Genomic DNA, 20,857 nt, shown 5'->3' with positions numbered 1-20,857 from the left:
CGATGCTGAGGACAAACTTTTACAAACCTCTGTAGCTTTTTTTCGATCCTGTGCATTGGAGCCTCCGTATCAGTCAGAATGCTCAACTCGGTATATCTGTAGAAATTTGTTAGAGAATTTGGTGACATATCAAAACATTTTGTGTGTGTTGCAGTGCTTTCTAAAACCTTTTTTTATTGAATGAAGTTTTCAGGATCTGATATTGACCATGCATAATTGACCTTGAGAAGGTGGTGCCTTCGTGAATGAATACAGTCCTATTGAAGGTGTTTGCAGCATCACTCTTGAGTAGGGAAATTAAAAATTAAAATCCAGCAGGAGTACAAGAATAGCAATATATTTCCAAGTCAGGAAGGTGCATGCAGATGAGGTGCTCCCTACATGAGTTCAAAATACCAGATCTACAATACTGACAGGGCCTTACCAGTGATGTCCAAATTCTAATACATACGTGTGTATCCTGTGGTTTATTTCCACTGTAGGCTATCAAGGCGATGGGAAAAACTGCACCCTTATCGATGTATGCTCAGTGAACAATGGAGGATGTCATCACTTTGCATCATGTTCTTACAATCCAGGTAAAACGCTAATTGCATCATTAGTGAATGCACTGCTGACAGATAGAAGGAACAGCAAACCAAATAACTGGAATTAGGTTGAATTATTTTCATAATATGAAAGCTATTTTGTGAAAGTGTATTTGTACCATTGGCTTGAAAATTAGTGCTGAGTTCTGCATGTTCAAGTTCCATTATTGGAGATCCAAACACTTAAGCATTAACCAGTCTTAATTCAGAAGATAAAGTTTGCTAACTTGCTCCGCAAGTATGTACACAAACCAACAACTCAGTACATTGACTGATGCACTAAATTATGCTGTTTAGTCATACACTCACACTAATTTACTGTTCAATCTGAACTAGTGTTTCTTAAAACACGATCGATAAGAGTACTGAATTCCTTTTAACAATGCTTCTTTAATGGATACCTTTAAAATTTTTTAGTTTAGTCGACACTGATAATTCCTTATAATGTAATTAAAGACATGAGAAAGCAATTATTACTCTCAACCAAAGATTTAGAAATTAAAATCCTGTGTCCTTTTTAATTTTAGTCTATTTGATGGGAAATAGTTCCATAAACCCTGAGAGGAATGATTCAATCTCTTGTCAGTTTCTATACAGAGCATGTGTGTTCTTACTTTCAGGAAATACATTAATCATTTCATTGTGTAATGTTTTCAATCAACAGAATATGGCTGAGATTTTCAGTGTGTCTTCATCCAGCTTTCCCATAGGATGATTGTTTTGTGCACAGCATATCACATTTGTTCACCTATTCCAATATCATACTGTGCTTGATACCATAAACAAGCTGTTTTCAGCTTTTCAGTGTATCGTCAATAGGTTAAGAGATGACAAAGGTGTGATATTGATACGTTGATGATGCTTGAAACTTTATTTCTAGTTCTAATGTCTCTTGTAGTGGATGGCCAAGAATAGTAGTTCTTTATTGTTCAGTATAGGCGGAGCATAAGTATTTCCAAGATGCAACTATTAATAATTGTTTACTGATTTTCATTATGGTGATAACAGATTAATATCATTGAATGGTAGCTTGATAATTTTTTTGCTTTAGAGTGCATTCACACTTTTCATGAACCCTCTTTGACTGGTTCCAAATCCTTCATTTACGCTTCAAAATTTGAAACAATTTTTTTTTCCTTTTTCAATCTTATAGGCCCAATTCCCTTTTCTTATCCAATTTTACATTTCCCAGTTATTACCATTTAATTACACTTACAAGTCCTGAAGGAATTTACAGTTCACTGGTCAATTATCATATTATTCACTGAAGATAAATATTCTTTTGTCAGCCAAGATATCAAGACATCTTGCTTATCCATTTTATCGATTTTTTTTCAAAATAACCCATTATAGGCATGAGTCTATTTCAAGATTAACCCATATGTAAAGAATAGCTTTTCTGTTCCTAATGCAGAAAAACTGTTTCACCCAAGTTTTAAGACAAAGTGTTTGCTGTTTCATTTGAAAGTATCCCTATATTCTCCCACATCACCTGGCTCTCCACATCAAAGATCCCGTCTTGGATAATAATAAATGGACGCTACAGGGCTTAAAACACAGTCTTTTGAAAAACTAAATGTTCAAACTTTCAAAATTGTGACATTTAGTTTCTGCTGAGGTTAACAATAAATACCTAACACTTCAATTCTCCCTCGGCCAACATTTATTCAAATTAATATTGACATTTAAGTATCAAAGATCCATTCTCTGTAACACTATTCTGTAAACACTCGTGCTGATACCACTTTTCTTATGGGAAAGAGTCATTATACATGATAGAATTTCATATTCAGTTTGAGTGCAAGACACTTGAGTCTGAGACAATGCACACAGAATTCTTGAGGAACTCAGCAAGTCAGGCAGCATTTACGGAGGGGAATGAGCAGTCAACATTCTGGCTGAGACCCCTCAGCAGGACTTAGGTCTAAAGCAGTCTTAAATTTTAGTGAAAGTAAGAACCAAGGTAAAAATACAATTGGTAAAAATGGACTGGGAAACTAGATTAAATGGTAAGATAGTAAATGCCCACTAGCATTCACTTAAATAAATATTCCTTAATTCTTGTTAATGTTGTCAATCATCATGGTGCATTAGTAGTACATTGACTGAATCAGAAGGCTGCATGTTTGAAACACATTGGGGTCACAAATGCTGTGTCAGATTTTTTTCAGAGGGGTAGGGCTGTTTTTACACAGAGTACTGGGTTCATGGAATGCACTGCTAGGGGTGATGGGAGAAGCGGATACATCAGAGCAATTTTAGAGAATCTTAGGCGAAGAAAAAGCATTTCAGGCTGTATATTGTATACATTTCTCTGACATTAAATGTACCTACTGAAACCTATTGATAGGCACATGAATGATAGAAAAATGAGAATCAGGTTTATTATCACCGCCATGTGACGTGAAATTTGTTAACTTAGTAGCAGCAATTCAATGCAATACGCATTATCAAAGAGGAAAAAAAATAATAAAATAAAGTAAAAAATCAATCAATCAATCAATCAATTACAGTATATGTATATTGAATAGAATACAAAATGTGCACAAAACCAGTAATATTGTATATTAAAAAAAGTGAGGTAGTTTCTAAGGGTTCAATGTCCATTTAGGAATCGGATGGCAGAGGGGAAGATGCTGTTCCTGAATCGCAGAGTCCTCCTACCTGATGGTAACAATGAGAAAAAGGCATGCCCTGGGTGCTGGAGGTCCTTAATAATGGACACTGCCTTTTTCAGACACCATCCCTGAAGGTGTCCTAGGTACTTTATAGGCGGTTACGCAAGATGGAGCTGACTAGATTTACAACCCTCTGCAGCTTCTTTCGGTCCTGTGCAGTTGCCACCCACACCCCCCACCCACCCAACGCCCATACCAGACAGTGATGCAGCCTGTCAGAATGCTCTCCACGGTACATCTATAGAAGTTTTTGAGTGTATTTGTTGACATGACAAATCTCTTCAAACTTCTAAAAGAAACATAGAAAACCTACAGCACAATACAGGCCCTTTGGCCCACAATGTTGTGCCGAACATGTACTTACAGTACTTTAGAAATTACCTAGTGTTACCTGTTTTTCTGAGCTCCATGTACCTATCCAGGAGTCTCTTAAAAGACCCTATCGTATCTGCCTCCACCACGTCACCGGCAGCCCATTCCACACACTCACCACTCACTGCATAAAAAACTTAATTCTGACATCTCCTCTGTACCTACTTCCAAGCACCTTAAAACTGTACCCTCTCGTGATATTCATTTTAGCCTTAGGAAATATCCTCTGACTACCCACACGATCAATGCCTCTCATCATCTTATACACATAATGACGTATAGCCAGTGTCTTGCCTTCTTTATAACTACATCAATATGTAGGGACCTGGTTAGATCCTCAGAGATCTTGACACCCGGGAACTTGAAGCTGCTCACTCTCTCCACTTCTGATCCCTCTATAAGGATTGGTACGTGTTCCTTCATCTTACCCTTTCTGAAATCCACAATCAGCTCTTTCGTCTTGTTGACGTTGAGTGTCAGGTTGTTGCTGCGGCACCACTCCACTTGGGAAGCATAATATTAATCTTGGACTAGGTTAAAATATCACAATATTGTGGGTCAAACGGCTTGTACTGTGCTGCATTGTTCTGTGTTCTAATGTTTCATTCAATTGTAAAACAAAAACTATCAAATGTTCAATCCATGCCTTACTACATTAAGAACAGTATCAAATTGAAAAAAGAGCGTTGTCATTCCCTTGTTTGTTTTAATTACTTTCAGGTACCATCTTTCCTAATTGCACTTGTCCAGCTGATTATTTTGGAAATGGTTATGGAGTCAATGGCTGCATTCCTCTGATTGATCTTTGCCAACGCAGCAATCCATGTGTGAATGGGCAATGTTTTGTAAGTTCTGATGATGCACAAAGTTATTGTTTGTCGATAATATCTTTAGCAAAGTTACAGAGAAGACTTGACTGGTTGATTTACATTTTTGAATGACACATGTATCTTATAAAATAGTAAAATATTTTCTTAGTGTATGTCATTGCCCAAAGAAAGTAATTTTTCTGACATTATACATAAGGAAGAAATAGTATTGTGTTTCCTCTTGTGAAGCTATAACTTATCTAGAAGTGTCTGTAATATTGATTGCCAATATCTATCATAAACATTATGAAGTCAGAGTATGAGGTGGGTGCAGCTAAAGCACTTGGTTCATAGAAAGCATTTCTTGGTACTAAACCTTTGCATTTTACAGGCCATATTTTCAAGTTACATATGCATTTGCCATCCAGGATGGACTGGCACCCATTGTACTCAGAATATTGATGAGTGTGCCAGTAACCCATGCAAGAATGGAGGAAACTGTACTGACGGCATCAATAGTTACTCTTGTACTTGCACGCAAGACTGGACAGGACCAGAGTGCCAGATGCCACAAGGTAAAATGATAAAAGTATAACTGTTAAATGAATGGAGGGAACACAGAAATATAATTGTTACAGCTACAGTGCAGGCAGACAATAAGGTACAAAGGCAGAAAGTGGTAGGTTGTGAGGTTTGGAGTCCATCTTATTGTGCTGGAGACTGTGCAAAATCTTAAAACAGGAGGATAGAAGCTGTTGTTAAGCCTGGTGGTACATGCTAACAGGTATTTGTATCTTCTGCCCGGTGGGAGTGGGGAGAAAAGAGAATGTCAAAGGTGGATGGGGCCTTTGATAATGGTGTCTGTTTTGCCAAGAAGTACAGAAAAAGTCTATAGAAGAAAAAACAGGTTCTGTGATGTGCTGAGCTGTTCCACAACTCTCTGCAGTTTCTTGTGATCTCGGGACATACCAAGCCATAACAAAATTTGGTGAGGTCAAAGAGGACATACCAAATTTCTTGTGCAGGTGACTTTGAACTTGTGACTAGGGGTGAAATCCAGTCTCAGTCATTCTGTGCTCACTCTGAGTCAAAATGGTAGGTCGAGTGCCATAGAAGAGTCTTCAGCACATGGCCTAGCTGGTGACTGTGAGATAAATGTTTATTGACATTATATGTTGTCTCTTTGAAGCAACTATAATTAACTTGAGTTCTCAGCCCAATTTTCAATTGGCATACAATTTTATTCAAAGTATTGTAATCAGTATTAGGCATAGATAACTAATTAAACAAACAAGAGCAACACACACAAAATGCTGGAGGAACTCAGCAGGCCAGACAGCATCTAGGAAAAGAGTACAGTTGACGTTTTGGGCTGAACCCCTACGGCAGGAGTGAGTGGAGAAAAAAAAGCTGAGGAGTACATTTTAAAGGTGGGATGAGGGGAGAGAGAAGCACAAGGTGATAGGTGAAACCTGGAGGGAGAAGGATGAAGTAAAGAGCTGGAAAGTTGGTTGGTGAAAGAGACAGAAGGCCATGGAAGAAAGAAAAGGGGGGAGGAACACCAGAGGGAGGCGATAGGCAGGCAAGGAGATAAGGTGAGAGAGGAAAAAGGGGATGGGAAATGGTGAAGGAGGGGGAGTGGAGGGCATTACTGGAAGTTTGACAAATTGATGTTCATGTCATCAGGTTGGAGGTTACCCAAATGAATTATAAGGTGTTGTTCCTCCAACCTAAGTGTGGCTTCATCACAACAGTGGAGGAGGCCATGGGTGGACATATCAGGATGGGAATAGGAAGTGGAATTAAAATGGGTGGCCACTGGGAGATCCCTCTTTTTCTGACGGACGGAATGTAGATGCTTGGTGAAGAGGTCTCCCATTCCATATTGGGACTCGCCGATATACAGGAGGCCACACCGGGAGCACCAAACACAGTATATGATCCCCAACAGACTCACAGGTGAAGGACTGTTTGAAGCCCTGAATGTTGGTGAGGGAGGAGGTGTAGAGGCAGGTGTAGCACATGTTCTGTTTGCAAGGATAAATGCCAGGAGGGAGATCAGTGGGGAGGGATGAATAGACAAGGGAGTCGTGTAGGGAGCGATCCCTATGGAAAGCAGAAAGTGGGGAGAGGGAAAGATGTGTTTGTTAGTTGGATCCTGTTGGAGTTGGCAGAAGTTTCAGAGAATTATATGCTGGATGCGGAGGCTGGTGGGGTGGTAGGACAAGAGGAATCCTATCCATAGTAGGGTGGCGGGAATAAAGGTAAAGGCAGACGTGCATGAATTAGAAGAGATGCGGTTGTGGGCAGCGTTGAAGGTGGAGGAAAGGAAGCCCCTTTCTTTGAAAAAAGGAGGACATCTCCTTCGTTCTAGAATGAAAAGCCTCATTCTGAGAGCAGATGCAGCAAGAATTGGAGAAATTGAGAGAAGGGGATGGGACAAGGTACAGTCCAGGTAGCAATGAGAGTTTGTGGGTTTATAATAGTCATCAGTGGAAAAGCTGTCTCTGGAGAGAGAGACAGTGAGATCAAGAAAGGGGAGGGAGGTATTGAAAATGGACCAGGTAAATTTGAGGGCAAGATGGAAGTTGCGGGCAGGAAGCAGCACCAATGCAGTCATCGATGTAGTGTAGGAAAAGTGCGGGATGGTCACCAGTGTAGGCTTGAAACAGAGATTGGTCAATGTAACTGATAAACAGGTAGGCTTAGCTGGGACCCATGCAAGAGCCCATGGCTACCCCTTTTGTTTGAAGGATGTGTGAAGAGCCAAAGGAGAAATTATTGAGAGTGAGAACAATTTCCGGTAGACAGAGGAGAGTGGTGGTGGAGGGGAACTGGTTAGGTCTGGTGTCCAGAAAAAAACAGAAAGCCTTGAGGCATTCCCGGTGGGGGATGGAGGTGTATAGGGACTGGACATCCATAGTAAAAATAAGATCCTGGCGGGAGATGGAAATTAAAGTAATTAATATTTGACATGGTCATGGTTGGCCAATGGGCACTTTTCAGTGCTGTTTTGATTCTATGACTTCATTACTTGACCTTTCTGTTTCCCCCTAAAAAATATTGAATTTGTTTCAGCTATTGTTTCAGACAAATTGTTCCAGATCATAGGTACAAGAAATCCTCTGCATCAACCCTCTTATATTTTAACTAAGTTAAACCGAGGTCCGATTTGCCCTCTTACGCAGATGCTGAAGATCTGCTGAGCATAATTGTAGAGTAGCAAAGGAGGCCTATAATATTTGACCACTGTTTAATCTTTAATCATTGATTGTGCTATTATTACTAAATTAATATTCATAGATCTTGCTGCATACAATTCCTTACCATGAGTTTTTGACATTTTATGGGTGACAACTTCAAAAGTACTTCATTGGTTGTACAGAAATTAGACACCCTTAGATTGTTAATGTCAGTTTGTAATGCATGTCTCTTACTTGCTATTTTTATTTGATTGAATTACTGTGAAATATTTCAGTGTTATATGTGGTGCATGATTGCACTTCAGAGTGAAAACTTTTGTAAATGGTTTATCCCAGATAAATTCCAGTTCAATTAGGGCACATCACGACCATTTGGCCCAATTAAGTGGCTGCCTCAGTTAGCCAAAGTTCCATAGAAATAATTAAAAAGGTATAAAAAAGAAAAACTACCATTTAACTGAGTAAAATATTATGCATTTAAATTAAATACAGAACAAATTATAACGTTACCTATACCACTACAGTACTATAAATCTGTATTAGTTTTTAATGATTGTCAATGGAAGAATTCATCCAGAGTATGCGGTTGTGTTCTTTTGATTGACTGTAAATAAACAAAATCAGCAGAGACACTTCATACAGATAATGGATTGCCTTCATTTAAGGTTTTCGACAGTTGCAACCTTCAAATCTTCATTTTCATTGGAACATTCAAGGTTATTGTCAATACCTTCAAATTCTTTGTTGGTCCTAACTTGTGGAAGTAGTGAAATAGTTTCATTTTCACTCATGGCTGTTTCTGGCATCTCCAAGCCTGAATGTTTGAAACTGCAGTGAGCAAAACCGTTCTGAATTGTCCTGCTTATTTCTCCCTATCAGTGACTAAAATCACTGATTTTGAACACAAACACACATAACTGATGCTATTTAAAAACTGTTTATTTGAAGCACGGTGTTGTGTCTAATGGCCACAAAAGTGCACATGACTGAAGCTTATTAGGAACTATTCAGCACCAGACTCCCGTTCAAATTAAACTGCACAGTGTCCCAAAGAAATGAAGGGAATCCTGGCTATTTTCTCGATTAGTTTTTGTTCTTTAAGAATTGTCCCAAATAAGCGGCTGCTCCGATTAACTGATGGCCCAACTAACCAGAATCCATTGTATTCTGGGGTCGGACTTACCCCACTGGAAGCTTCATGGGGTGGCAGGGAGACGTCCTGTGACTGCTGCGCCAGAAGGAGATGTACCAGGGATAAGAGAGCGAAACATCAATGAATGGTAATCCCTGGCTGATGACCCTGCAGCTGACCCATGAGCACCGCTGGAGATGTGGCAGGCAGCAAAGCCAAGCAGGAAACAACATGGTCCTGTAAATCGCATTGGTTTCTCATGAACAGACTGAAAACATTTTATAAAATATTAAAATGGTTAAAGATTTTTTGTTTACATTAAGCTGTCCATTGTGGAACAAACTTTACAGCTTGTATCTTTTACGTCTTTCCTTTTTTAGTCTGTAGCAGTCATCTCAATGAAACTTATGGTGTTATAAGTTCACCGGGTTATCCAGGCAACTACCCACCCTACACAGACTGCTTTTGGACCATTTCAGTCAACCCCAACTTTCTGATTAATTTTTCTTTTGGACTCCTTCACATTGAACACCATGAGGATTGCAGCTTTGACTACCTAGAGGTAAAACATTCATCAAATATTTTGCAATATTAAAATTACATAGCCATTCCACAAATTTCATCAGGACATGTTTAAAATGCCTGGCCTAGTTTCTAGGATCAGTTTCTGAGGGGCAAATCTTTCAGCTGGATCTCTTAGAACAACGGTAGGACAGGAAGAACTTGGTGTAATTTGAACATCAGTACTTAAAAGGACAAGAAAGTTTATCATTTTCTGGGGCAGGAAATAGAGATTTTCTGATTAAAATTTTGGCGTCTCTCCCCCATAAATTTTGGATATAGATTCTCTCTCAACAACTTCAGAGAAAATTCCTTTGTACTTTGTCCTTTCCACTTGAAGTTAACATTAAGGTCCTATTTCAAGGCACTCTTTGGGTTTAAGTTTATTGTAATCATAGGGATATAAACACAGAGTATAAATGTTGTGAAAGTTAATCTTTTGCATCAACATTTTACATTATAAATGTGACATACATAAGTTAACATAAACTTAAAACAACAAGTTATAAATAACTTCCACACGTACAAAAATAAACATGATCCAATGGCAAGATTAGGAGAGCGAAGAAAAGAAATCTAGTCTAAACTGGGGTTTCTCAGATTAGTTCAAGAATCTGATGGCGATGGAGAATAAGTTGTTGTTGAATTTGAGGTGTGTTTTTTTTTCTGGCTTTTACCTCTTGCCTGATGCTGGTACATGTATTAAGAAGAAGCTATGACTTGGATGGTGAGGGTTCCCAATGATGAACGTTTCCTTTCTGAGACACAACTCGTATAGGTGCATGAGATGGAGTTACTGTTAGAATTGAAATTGAATTGGTTCATTATTGTCATATGTACTGAGGTACAGTGAAAATCATCTGTGTATTGTTCTGACAGGTCAATTTATAACTCAGTGCGTTGATATCGTACATGGTAGAACAAAAACGGAATGCAAAATAAAGTAAAAGCAACAGAGGAAATGTAGTACAGTAGACAGTAATGTGCAAGTTCACTACAAGTAAAATTGTGAGGTCAAGAGTTCATCTTATTGTACTAGAAAACCATTCAATCATCTTATAACGAATTAGTAGAATCTGTCTTTGAGCTCAGTGGTATGCGCTACCAGGCTTTTGTATTATCTGCTCCATGGGAGAGGGGAGAAGAGCGAATGAGGTGGGTGCAGTCTTTGGTTATGCTGATTTCTTTATTGAGGCCATGAAAAGAATACAGTTCATGGAAGAGAGGCTGTGGTGCAGACATATGCCGACCTCCTTCAAGTTATGTACTCGCCCATTAACATATACTTTGTGAGGTTACAACTGGAGGGCATCTATACATGTCACCCTGGTGAAATTTGGCTCCTACGTATTCATTGTTCTTGCTGTAAAATACTAAGTTTGGACATGTTTATTTGTATATTTTGTCACTTATTTATGAGTGAACCAAGTGAGTAGAAGTCACTGATTTTGTATCTTAGCATATTATTTTGGTGGCTTGTATATTATGCTTGCATATAATGTGAATTGCTATTATTTCTATGAACAAAGCGTGTAAATATCTTTGCACTTGAGTAATTAGTTAAACATACAGCATGTGTCAGTTACACAAAAAGCTTTTAATTTGACTATGTACTGCATCTGGTATGCCACATTATGAGGAAATCGTCATTTAATTGCCCTGGAAGTGTTTCCATTGCAGGGATAATCCACATGCATCACATTGAATTTATGAATTTTCTGAAAAAAATAAGGCTCAACAATGCTGTGAAATAAACTCTGAAAGGAAGCCTTCAGTTTTACAACTTACTGATTCATTGCTGCTGTCAAGAACAACCTATTTTGAAGTCTCTTTATTATTCAGTTACTTTGCTGCTTTGTTGGCTCAGATTTTTTTTGGCACAATGTAAGTTACAGGCATTTCTTAAGCTGCATTGAAACTACTCGTTCTGCTTGTTCTGCTGGAATTTGTCATTCTTTTCTACCCACTTGAGTTTCCATCTGGATACGGCTGTACATTTGAAGATCACCTATTACATTGGGCAATTGTGGTTGCTCTAAAGTTATTTATAAAGCTGTTATCTTGGGTCCTGAACTTGTCTGAGGAGATGGAGAAGATGATTGTACCATTCCATTTTCAAGTGAATACTTGAGTACGGAGTGAGTTAGTTCTGTTCCTTGTGGAAGTACAGCAGTAGCCTGTTTTTGGCATGAGGCAGATAGTAGTTTTGAGAGCAGCTCATGTTAGGCCGTTATAAGAAAATGCAATTGCTTCTTATTGATAATGGCGGCAATACAGACTTCCAGGGTGAGTGCCTGAAATCAACATCCGATCTCCTTTGTAAAATTGGTTTACAGGTTTCCCCCGCCATCTGAAGGTAGAGCTTTCCTATGAAATGATTTGTAAGCTGAAATGTCGTAAAGCGAAGAAGCAATTACCATTTATTTATATGGGAAAATTTTGTGAGCGTTCACAGACCCAAAAATAACCTACCAAATCATGCCAAATAACACATAAAACCTAAAATAACAGTAACATATAGTAAAAGCAGGAATAATATGATAAGTACACAGCCGATATAAAGTAGAAATACTTTTTCACAACCATTACTGCACTATTCGCCGAAGCAAAAATCTCACGCAAGCGCTCTCGGCAGAAAATCTCACACAAGCGCTATTGGCAAAAACACGGCGCAAGCGCTCTCCAGTAACCTTTAAGCTATAAGGCTGTCAAATCATACCAAATAACATGTAAAAATTAACAGCTGATGTAAAGTAGAAATAATGTAAGTACAGTGTAGTATCACTTACCGGAATTGGTTCAGCGCCGAGCACACTGATGATGGTGTGTTAGACTGAGTTGTCACAGGCTGGGGTGGTGCAGTGGCCCCCACCCTCCAAGCCGCCGACCGATACATTGCCGCGAAGCATGCAGGGGTCCAGCGGTAGCTGGGAGGCACCCAGCACATCTTTAAGAAAAAAGCCGAAATAAACATGCTAATTAATTAGGTGCCGCCCAACATGTAATTGTCGGCCCAGATCAGTGCCGATTGCATCACCTCTGATTTGGGCCGACATTTACGTGTGGGGCGGCACCTAATTAGTTAGCATGTTTATCTCGGCTTTTTTCTTAAAGATGTGCTGTGTGCCTCCTGGCTACCGCTACATTCTCCGCGAATTGGTATCTGTCCGTGGCCCGGGGGTTGGGGTGGTGGGACACTGGGGTATCATCTCGTTGTCTGTTTCCATTAAAGCAGGTGGCTCATCTTCTCCTATGACTGCCTGCCTCGATGTTGAAGGTCGAGGTTTGTCGTCTGCTGTGGCTGATGTGACTGCTGAGCCTCGTGCATTTTTCTATCATACAGTTCTTTGTAAGGACTCAAACCATCTTGCAAATATCCCCTAAACCTACGTACCCTTTCAAAATTAAAGTCGTACTTTATCATTACTCATTCGGTTTCCATTGTTATACTTTCCTGTTCCAATTGCATCAGCTCTTCATCTATCAGTTCTTGGTCATGGGATGCCAAAACTTCTTCAACATCACCTTCGTCAGCTTCCACAAGCCAAACTCACGTTGTCCTTACTTCGTTCACCACGATCAAAATACTTAATTATGTATAGTTCATGCTCTTTTAGGCTTTTCCGATACCATAGAACTCATCTTGCAAACAGCTGCTCACAGACACGTGTTAAAGCAATGCCGTTCCGAATCCGGGGGAGAGCAGCTGCTCAGGGCGCGCACTGCCTTTTATCGCGCGCTGATTTTTTTCATAACAGTGAAAACACCTTCTGTTAGCGAAAACAGGGTACTTGTAGGTCTTTCACAACAGTGAGGTTTCGTAAAGCGAAGGTTCGAAAAGCGGGGGACACCTGTATTCTGCATCTAGTTAGTGCAGGCTGGCTGCATATAGGTAACAGACAACGGGCTACAAAACTACATCAATAATCAGATTTCACATTCAACAGTTAAACGTGGAGCAGTTAAGTGTGGCACCTTTAAGGGTCAAGGTCAAGGCCAAGGCTGAAAACGCAGCAGGAAAGGTGGGATTCAAACTAGGCTGAAGCACGGAGGGATGAGGCTTCCTCTGTCTACCATCTTGTTCGCAAATGTACAGTCATTTGAAAATAAGACTGATGATCTCAGGGCAAGGCTGCTGGATCAGAGGCAGATGAGGCATATCTCAATTGTTTGTTGCATTGAGACTTGGTTAATGGTGAACACTTCGGACGCAGCTATCCAGAAGGTTTTATGATTTTCGGAATGGATCAAACCTTGAAGTCTGGTAAGGAAAGGGGTGGCGGTAAATGGCCTTTAGTCAATTCTTATTGGTGCACGGACATTGAGGGTATGCCAGCTTCTTGTTTCCCTGACTTGGAACAACTATCGATTACATGTAAACCATTCTGTTTGCCTTGGGAGTTTTCATTCGTGATCCTGACCGCAATTTGCATACCACCAGCGGCCGATTATAAGAAAGCACTGACGAAACTCTGCAATGCTATCTGTAAGCAAAAAACGGCCCATTCTGACACATTTCAAATCAACCAAGCCTGTTTGAAGAAAACCCTGCCCAATTATCAGCAGCACATATCCTGTTGCACCAGAGGTCTCAACACATTATGTTAAAGGCTGCCTATCATTGCTTCCCAAAACCACATTTTGGCAAATCTGATCATTTTGCTGTACTTCTACTACCTGCATACAGACAGAGCCTCCAGAGATCAAGTCAACTGAGAGAAGATTGTAGGAGTTTGAGGAACGGTTACAGGATTGCCTTGAATCAGTGGACTGAGCTATGTTCAAAAACTCATCTGAGGACCTGAATGACTACACCAGGGCTGCACCAGGGCTGTTACAGACTTCATTAAAGTAGCTGTGGGTGAGTATGTCCCCACAAAATCGTTTAGGGTTTTCCCCAATCAGAAGCCCTAGATGAACAATGAAATCCAGAACCTGCTGAGAGCCAGATCAGAGGCATTCACAGCTGGAGATCAAGAATGCTACAAGAGGTGCAGATATGATTTCTAGAAGGCTATCTCTCGGGCGGTGGAAATTCTGGACTAGACTGGAATCTACGAGGGATGCTCGACAGCTGTGGCAGGGTTTGAATGTCATAACCCTCCTACAAAGCTAAATCTTGCGACATAGGGTACAGCAGAGCTTCACTTCCTTGTATGCTCGCTTTCACCACCAGAACAGGGAGGAACCATCGCACACCTCCATGGCTCCCCATAATCCTTTGGCCTCAGTATCTGAAGATGACGTATGAAGAGAGATCAAGAGAGAGAATCCAAGGAAAGCATCCTGTTTGGACAGAGTACCTGGCCGAGTACTGTAGTCCTGTGCCGACCAACTGGCTGGTGTATTCAACCTCTGGCTCCGGCAGTCTGTGGTACTCACCTGCTTCAAGCAGGCTTAAGTCCTATCGATGCCAAGAAGAACATGGTAACCTGTTTAAATGACTATCACCCAGTGGCATTTACTTACATCCACAGTGATGAAGTATTTTGAGAGGCTGGTATTGAAGCATACGTATTAGCTTCTGTTTGAATGGTGACTTAGATCTGCTCCAATTTATCTACTGAAGCAGCAGGTCTACAGCAGATGCTACCTCGTTGGCTCTTCACACAACTCGGGAACATCTTGACAGCAAAGATGCATATGTCAGGATGCTCTTTATTGATTGCAGGAATGCATTTAAGACCATCATGAAAACTAATCAGTAAACTCCAAGACCTGGGCTTCAATAACCCTGTGTAATTGCATCCTGGATTTCCTCACTTGCAGACCCCAGTCAGTTCCAATTGGCAAAAAGTTCTATTTTAACTTCATCAGTCCACAGGACTTGTTTCCAAAGTGCATCAGGCTTGTTTAGATGTTCCTTTGAACCTTTTGAATGGAACTTTTTGACCGCAATGAGCAAAGGTATGTTTGGAGAAAAAAGGGTGCAGAATTTCATGAAAAGAACCCCTCTCCAACTGTTAAACATGGGGCTGGGTCAATCATGCTTTGGGCTTGTGTTGCAGCCAGTGGTACAGAGAACATTTACTGGTAGAGGGAAGAATGAATTCAATTAAATACCAGCAAACTCTGGAAGCAAACATCACACCGTCTGTAAAAAAGCTGAAGCTGAAAAGAGGATGGCTTCTACAACAGGATAATGATCCTAAACACACCACAAAATCCACAATGGACTACCTCAGGAGGTGCAAGCTGAAGGTTTTGCCATGGCCCTTACAGTCCCCTGACCTAGACATCATCAAGAGTCGTGGATAGACCTCAAAAGAGCAGTGCATGCAAGATGGCCCAAGAACCTCACAGAACTAGAAGCCTTTTGCAAGGAAGAATGGGCGAAAATCCCCCAAACAAGAATTGAAAGACTCTTAGCTGGCTATGAAAAACACTTACAAGCTGTGATACTTGCCAAAGGGGGAGTTACTAAGTACTGACCCTACAGGGTGCCCAAACTTTTGCTTCAGGCCCTTTTCCTTTTTTGTTATTTTGAAACTGTAAAATATGGAAATAAAAAAAGTTTTCTTGCTTTCTTTCCTTCTTTCTTAAAGAAATGTGTCATCTTTAACTTTATGCCTTTTGGAAATCAGTTCATCTTTTAATCGCTTAGCTATTAACAGTAACAGAAATTTTGACTGGGGTGCCCAAACTTTTGCATGCCACTGTATGTACTCTGATAATAAATTTTACTTTGAACTTTGGAGGTTAGTTAAGTGTTTTTTTCTAATTTTACTGCACTATCGGTGAGAATAGTGGACAAACAACCTTTATAAATTCACGAGTGACCTATTTCATGTATAGTCTCCAACAACATGCCTGCATTCTGATGAAATAAGTGCTGAATTGCAAACAGGCCAGTCATCTATCAAGTTCACTTAAATGAAAGCCAAGACTCACTATTTACTATTCATTTGGTTTATATCATTGAAACCCACAAAATCCTGATGGAATTTGTAAGGATAAGTGTAGTGTTGGTATTTCCCTGGGCTGATGTGTCTGGAGCCAGAGTCACAGGGACAGTCATTCAGAACAGCGATGAAAAGAAATTACTATACTCAGAGTATTGAATCTATGAAGTTCTGTACCCAAAGAACCATAGAACTCTACTGCACACAAACAGGCCCTTCAGCTCATTTAGTCCATGCCGAACTATTAATCTGCCGAGTTCCATTGACCAGCACCCAGGCCATCGCTCTCCATACCCCTTCCATTCGTGTATCTATACAAATTTCTTTCAAAATTTTGTAATCAAATCCACATCCACTACTTCTGCTGGCAACTCGTTCTACATTCTCAGCACCATCTGAGTGAAGAAGTTACCCCTCATGTTCCCATTAAACATTTCACCTTTCACCCTTAACCCATGACCTCTAGTTCTAATCTCACCCAGCCTCAGTGGAAAAAGCGTGCTTGCATTTACCCTATTTATACTCTCATAATTTTTTATACCTCTATCAAATCTCCCCTCATTCTTCTACACTCTAGGGAATGAAGTCCTAATCTGTTCAACCTTTCCCTGTAGCACAAATTATCAGGTCCTGGCAAGATCCTTGTAAATATTCTCTGCACTCTTTCAATATTATTGACATATTTCATGTAGGTAGGTGGCCAAAACTACACATGATGCAACTTCAACATAACATGCCAACTCCTGTACTCGGTACTTTGATTTATGTTGGCCAATTTGCCAAAAGCTTTCTTTACTACCCTTTCTACCTGTGATGCCATTTTCAAGAAATTATGGATCTGTATTCCAAGATTTCTTTGCTCTATTACACTCCTTAGTGCCCTAGCTAAGGGTACAAAAGGGGATAGCTTTCAAATCCAGATTCTGCTGCAAGCTTTGATAGTCTCCTTTGCTGACTACTACACCCCCAATCTTGGTGCCTTCCACAAATTTGCTGATCCAGATTTCCACATTATTATCCAGATCATTGATAATGTTGACAAAGGACAATGGACTCAGCACCAATTATTATGGCACACCACTAGTCACAGGCCACCAGTTAGGAGGCAACCGTTTATTACCACTCTCTGGCTTCTCCTGCAAAGCCAATGTCTGATCCAATTTACTACTTCTTCTTGAATGCTAGGCGACTAAACCTTCTTGACCAGCCTACCATGTGGGACCTTGTCCAAGGCCTTGCTAAAGTGCATTTAGACAGCATCCACTGCCTTGCCTTTATCAACTTTCTTTGTAACTTCCTGGAAAGAGCTGTAGAAGTCAGTTACTGAACATATGCAAAACAGTGACTGATAGATGTAAGTGAAACAAACAATATGGGATTAGATGCATATCTTTCTCGCTTTCCTACTTACAATGGTACAGAAAGGGGCCATTCAGTCCATTAAGTCAATGCTACCTGCAAGAAGATCAATTCCATCAGTTTTATAGTCTTTCGTCCAGTACATATCTAATGTTTCTCCCTTCTGCCATCAACTCCCTTTTACTTATTTTATCACTTAACCTACAATAAAATCTTAACCCTTCAAGCAAAGGTTGTTTTAGGATGTAGGTGGAAACCAGAGCATCTGATAGAAACCTATAAGATCACAGGGACAATATGCAAACTGCACACAGACAGCACCCAAGATTAGGATCAAATCTGTGACCCTGGAGCTTGTACGGCAGCAGCATTAACCATGTGCACCTCATAACAAACTCTCCAGAGTTCAGCAAATTCATTGAAATGATATATTAAATTAAGCCAAATATCTACACATCTAGCTATTTCACAACCTGCTCCGTGTGCATGTGCGCGTGTTTGCACGCACATTAGCGGATATATGTGCACCTCTATGTTAGAAACTTAATCTGGTCTTTACCATAGTAATGTATAGTGTAGCTCGTTCTATTTTATTTAGCATTTAGTATAACATGCACATGGTTCAATTTTTTTCTCATACTGAGTATTTTTGCATTTGGTTCTCTGCACTTACTATATGCATAATAATGTGCAGTTATTAATTCTCTTTTGCTATCTGTAGATTAGAGATGGACTGCTGGACCAGGATCCCATCCTTCGCAAATACTGTGGCAATGAAAGCCCTCCCCCTCTCCTGACATCTGGCCCTACTGCACGGATCCATTTCCACAGTGACAAAAGTTACAGTGGACAAGGGTTTTATGTCACATACATTGCATTACCTGGTAAATATTTGTGTGTTATCCCTCATATCTTAATTGGGTTATAAAACAGTTTCAAATTTGAATATTGCCCTGTATATATGTAGAAAAATTGTTATATTTTGTATGTGTCACTGGCTAAAGATTTTTTTAATTGTCCATCTCTAGCTATGCTTGAGTTGTTGCAATCTGTGTGTTAAAGGTACTCACAGAGTGTTGCTAAGTAGAGAACTCAGGACTTCAATCCAGTGACTATGGAAGGATGATAATGCATTTCCAACAAAAGACTTGGAGGAGAATTTGCAGCTGGTGATCTTCCCATGCATCTGATATGCTTGGAGATACAAGAGACTGAGATGCTGGAATTTGAATCAGAAGTAAAAAGCTGAAAGAACTCTGTGGGTTGAGCAGCACCTGAGGGGGAAAAGGAATTGCCACTTCTTTGTGTTGAAACCATGCACAAGGATGGTACTCTTGTAGGCTCCTGAGCTGAAATGTTCCATCCCCTCACAGATGGTGCTCGACCCACTGAGTTCCTCCAGCATGTTGTTTCTTGTATCTGATGTGCTTGATCTTCCAAGCGGTAGAAAGCCCAAGTTGGGAGGTACCATTAAAGAAGCTGTGTAGTTTGGAGAGTGAAGGCAGTCAATGCAACGAAAGGGCATCATTTGGTGAGACAGAGATCCAATATTTCAGCTTTCAGCAACAAACCATCTGCTGGAAGAACTCAATGGCTTGAGTGGCCTTTAAGGAAGGAAAGGAATTTTTCGACATTACAGTTTGAAACCCTGCATCAGAACTTATTTCTTTCCCCTCACAGATACTACTCAATCCACTGAGTTCACCCGGCAGATTGTTTGATGTTCCATGTTCCAGCATATGTCATCTCCTGTGTCTCCAAACAGACTGCTTTGATGTGGATGATTTCAAGATTGTTTATTGTTGACCTGCAGCAAAGCAGGCCACTTGAGAGTATTCAGGGCAGTCGCTAACCACAAACTATTCAAATCTGACCCATCATCTACTTAAGGGTTGTCATTAACTGTGTTCTCCAGAAAATTGATTATAGTATCTTCAGTAAGGAAAATACATCTTCATGAATCACAGACCCATTTGCTCCTTATTGTCTTGCAGCAAACCCATTTAGCCTGTCTACTGTCCCTCTCATCCAACTCACTCCATCCAGTACTGACTGTGAGTTTTACCAGTGGTTATCTCGCACCATTCATCTCTGCATCTTCTTACCAACATTATATTTCACTTGTGGGAAATGCCCTATACATCTGACATTATTTTAACTGATTGTGTAGAAATTACGATCTTCTGGGAAATGTGAAATGTTGATGCTCACCCATACGTTCCACTAACTATCCTGTCCAAGCTATTGCAGGCATGTGGCCCACACCAGCATGACACACCCTACACTCTGGCCTATTTTCCTTTTTGAACATCTCACTTTGTTCCATTTTCTGACCATTCATTGAACATTAAATTTCTTTAGCATCTACTCTTCATTGCTTTCCTCACTCAGACTTGTACTGTGCAGCTGTGCTACTTTCATTTTAATTGATGTTGCTCTCTAGGTTCCTGTTCTTCTTTAGTCTCCCCCTCCATGTTAGTCCCCAACCCAAATTCTCTGTTACTTTATGATTTGGCACTCTCAGTTTCCCTTACGTCAGTTATCTCATTCACAGATAGCACTATTTCTTAACATTTCCTTGCATATTATACTTCCAAACTTACTTCTGTTCTTTCTTCATCCCATTCCTACTTTGATCTTTAACGTCTGGCACTGCTACAGTGAAATACACCATAACCTTGAGGGGCAGCTTCTTCTTTTTAGTTTACTATTTGCAGGACTCAAAAATGAATTCCACAGTTTTAGATTAACCAATCTTTCCTATTTGTGTCAGAGTTAGCTTGTTCTGATGAAGAGTCAACCTGAAGCATTAACCCAAGTCTTTGTCTTTCCATTGATACTGCCTGATATGCTGGGTATACCCAGCATTCTTATCTACTTCTGATTTTCCAGTGGTTGGAGCCTTTTGTATTTCTCAGCTTTAACATTTCTTCTCCGCTAATTTCCTTTTACTTACATTCCATTCAGACACATAAGCTGGAGATAAAAAAACTTTCACCGCATTCTCTTAGTCAGCACTACCATCTTTTATGTCAGTCAGTCTCTTTTGTTTTTCACCCTTTCACAGACATTTCCTTTGTCCCCATCACCCCTTCCCCATCCTTGTAATTCCTGTTGAATTTCTAACCTTTTCTAGCTCTGGTGAACAATAATCAACCTGAGTGTGTCTCCCTACTTCCAAAGCCTGAATTGCTAAGTGCTCCTGGCATTTCCTGTTTTTATAACTGTATCCATTTCAATGTCAGAACTGGCAG

At 40.1% G+C, this 20,857-nt stretch overlaps 1 protein-coding gene across 1 annotated transcript in view; it reads left to right on the top strand.

Annotated features, from left to right (window-relative positions):
* Window positions 1-20,857, top strand: part of cubn (cubilin (intrinsic factor-cobalamin receptor)) — a 392,255-nt gene that overhangs the window by 35,136 nt on the left and 336,262 nt on the right. Inside the window, 5 exon segments of the mRNA XM_072254425.1 lie at window positions 483-578; window positions 4,358-4,482; window positions 4,838-5,021; window positions 9,162-9,343; window positions 18,325-18,487. Coding sequence (XP_072110526.1) covers window positions 483-578; window positions 4,358-4,482; window positions 4,838-5,021; window positions 9,162-9,343; window positions 18,325-18,487 — 750 coding nt within the window.

Source organism: Mobula birostris, chromosome 3 (assembly GCF_030028105.1).
Source record: "Mobula birostris isolate sMobBir1 chromosome 3, sMobBir1.hap1, whole genome shotgun sequence".
NCBI lineage: Eukaryota > Metazoa > Chordata > Chondrichthyes > Myliobatiformes > Myliobatidae > Mobula > Mobula birostris.
This window is presented reverse-complemented; position numbering and strand designations above follow the sequence as displayed.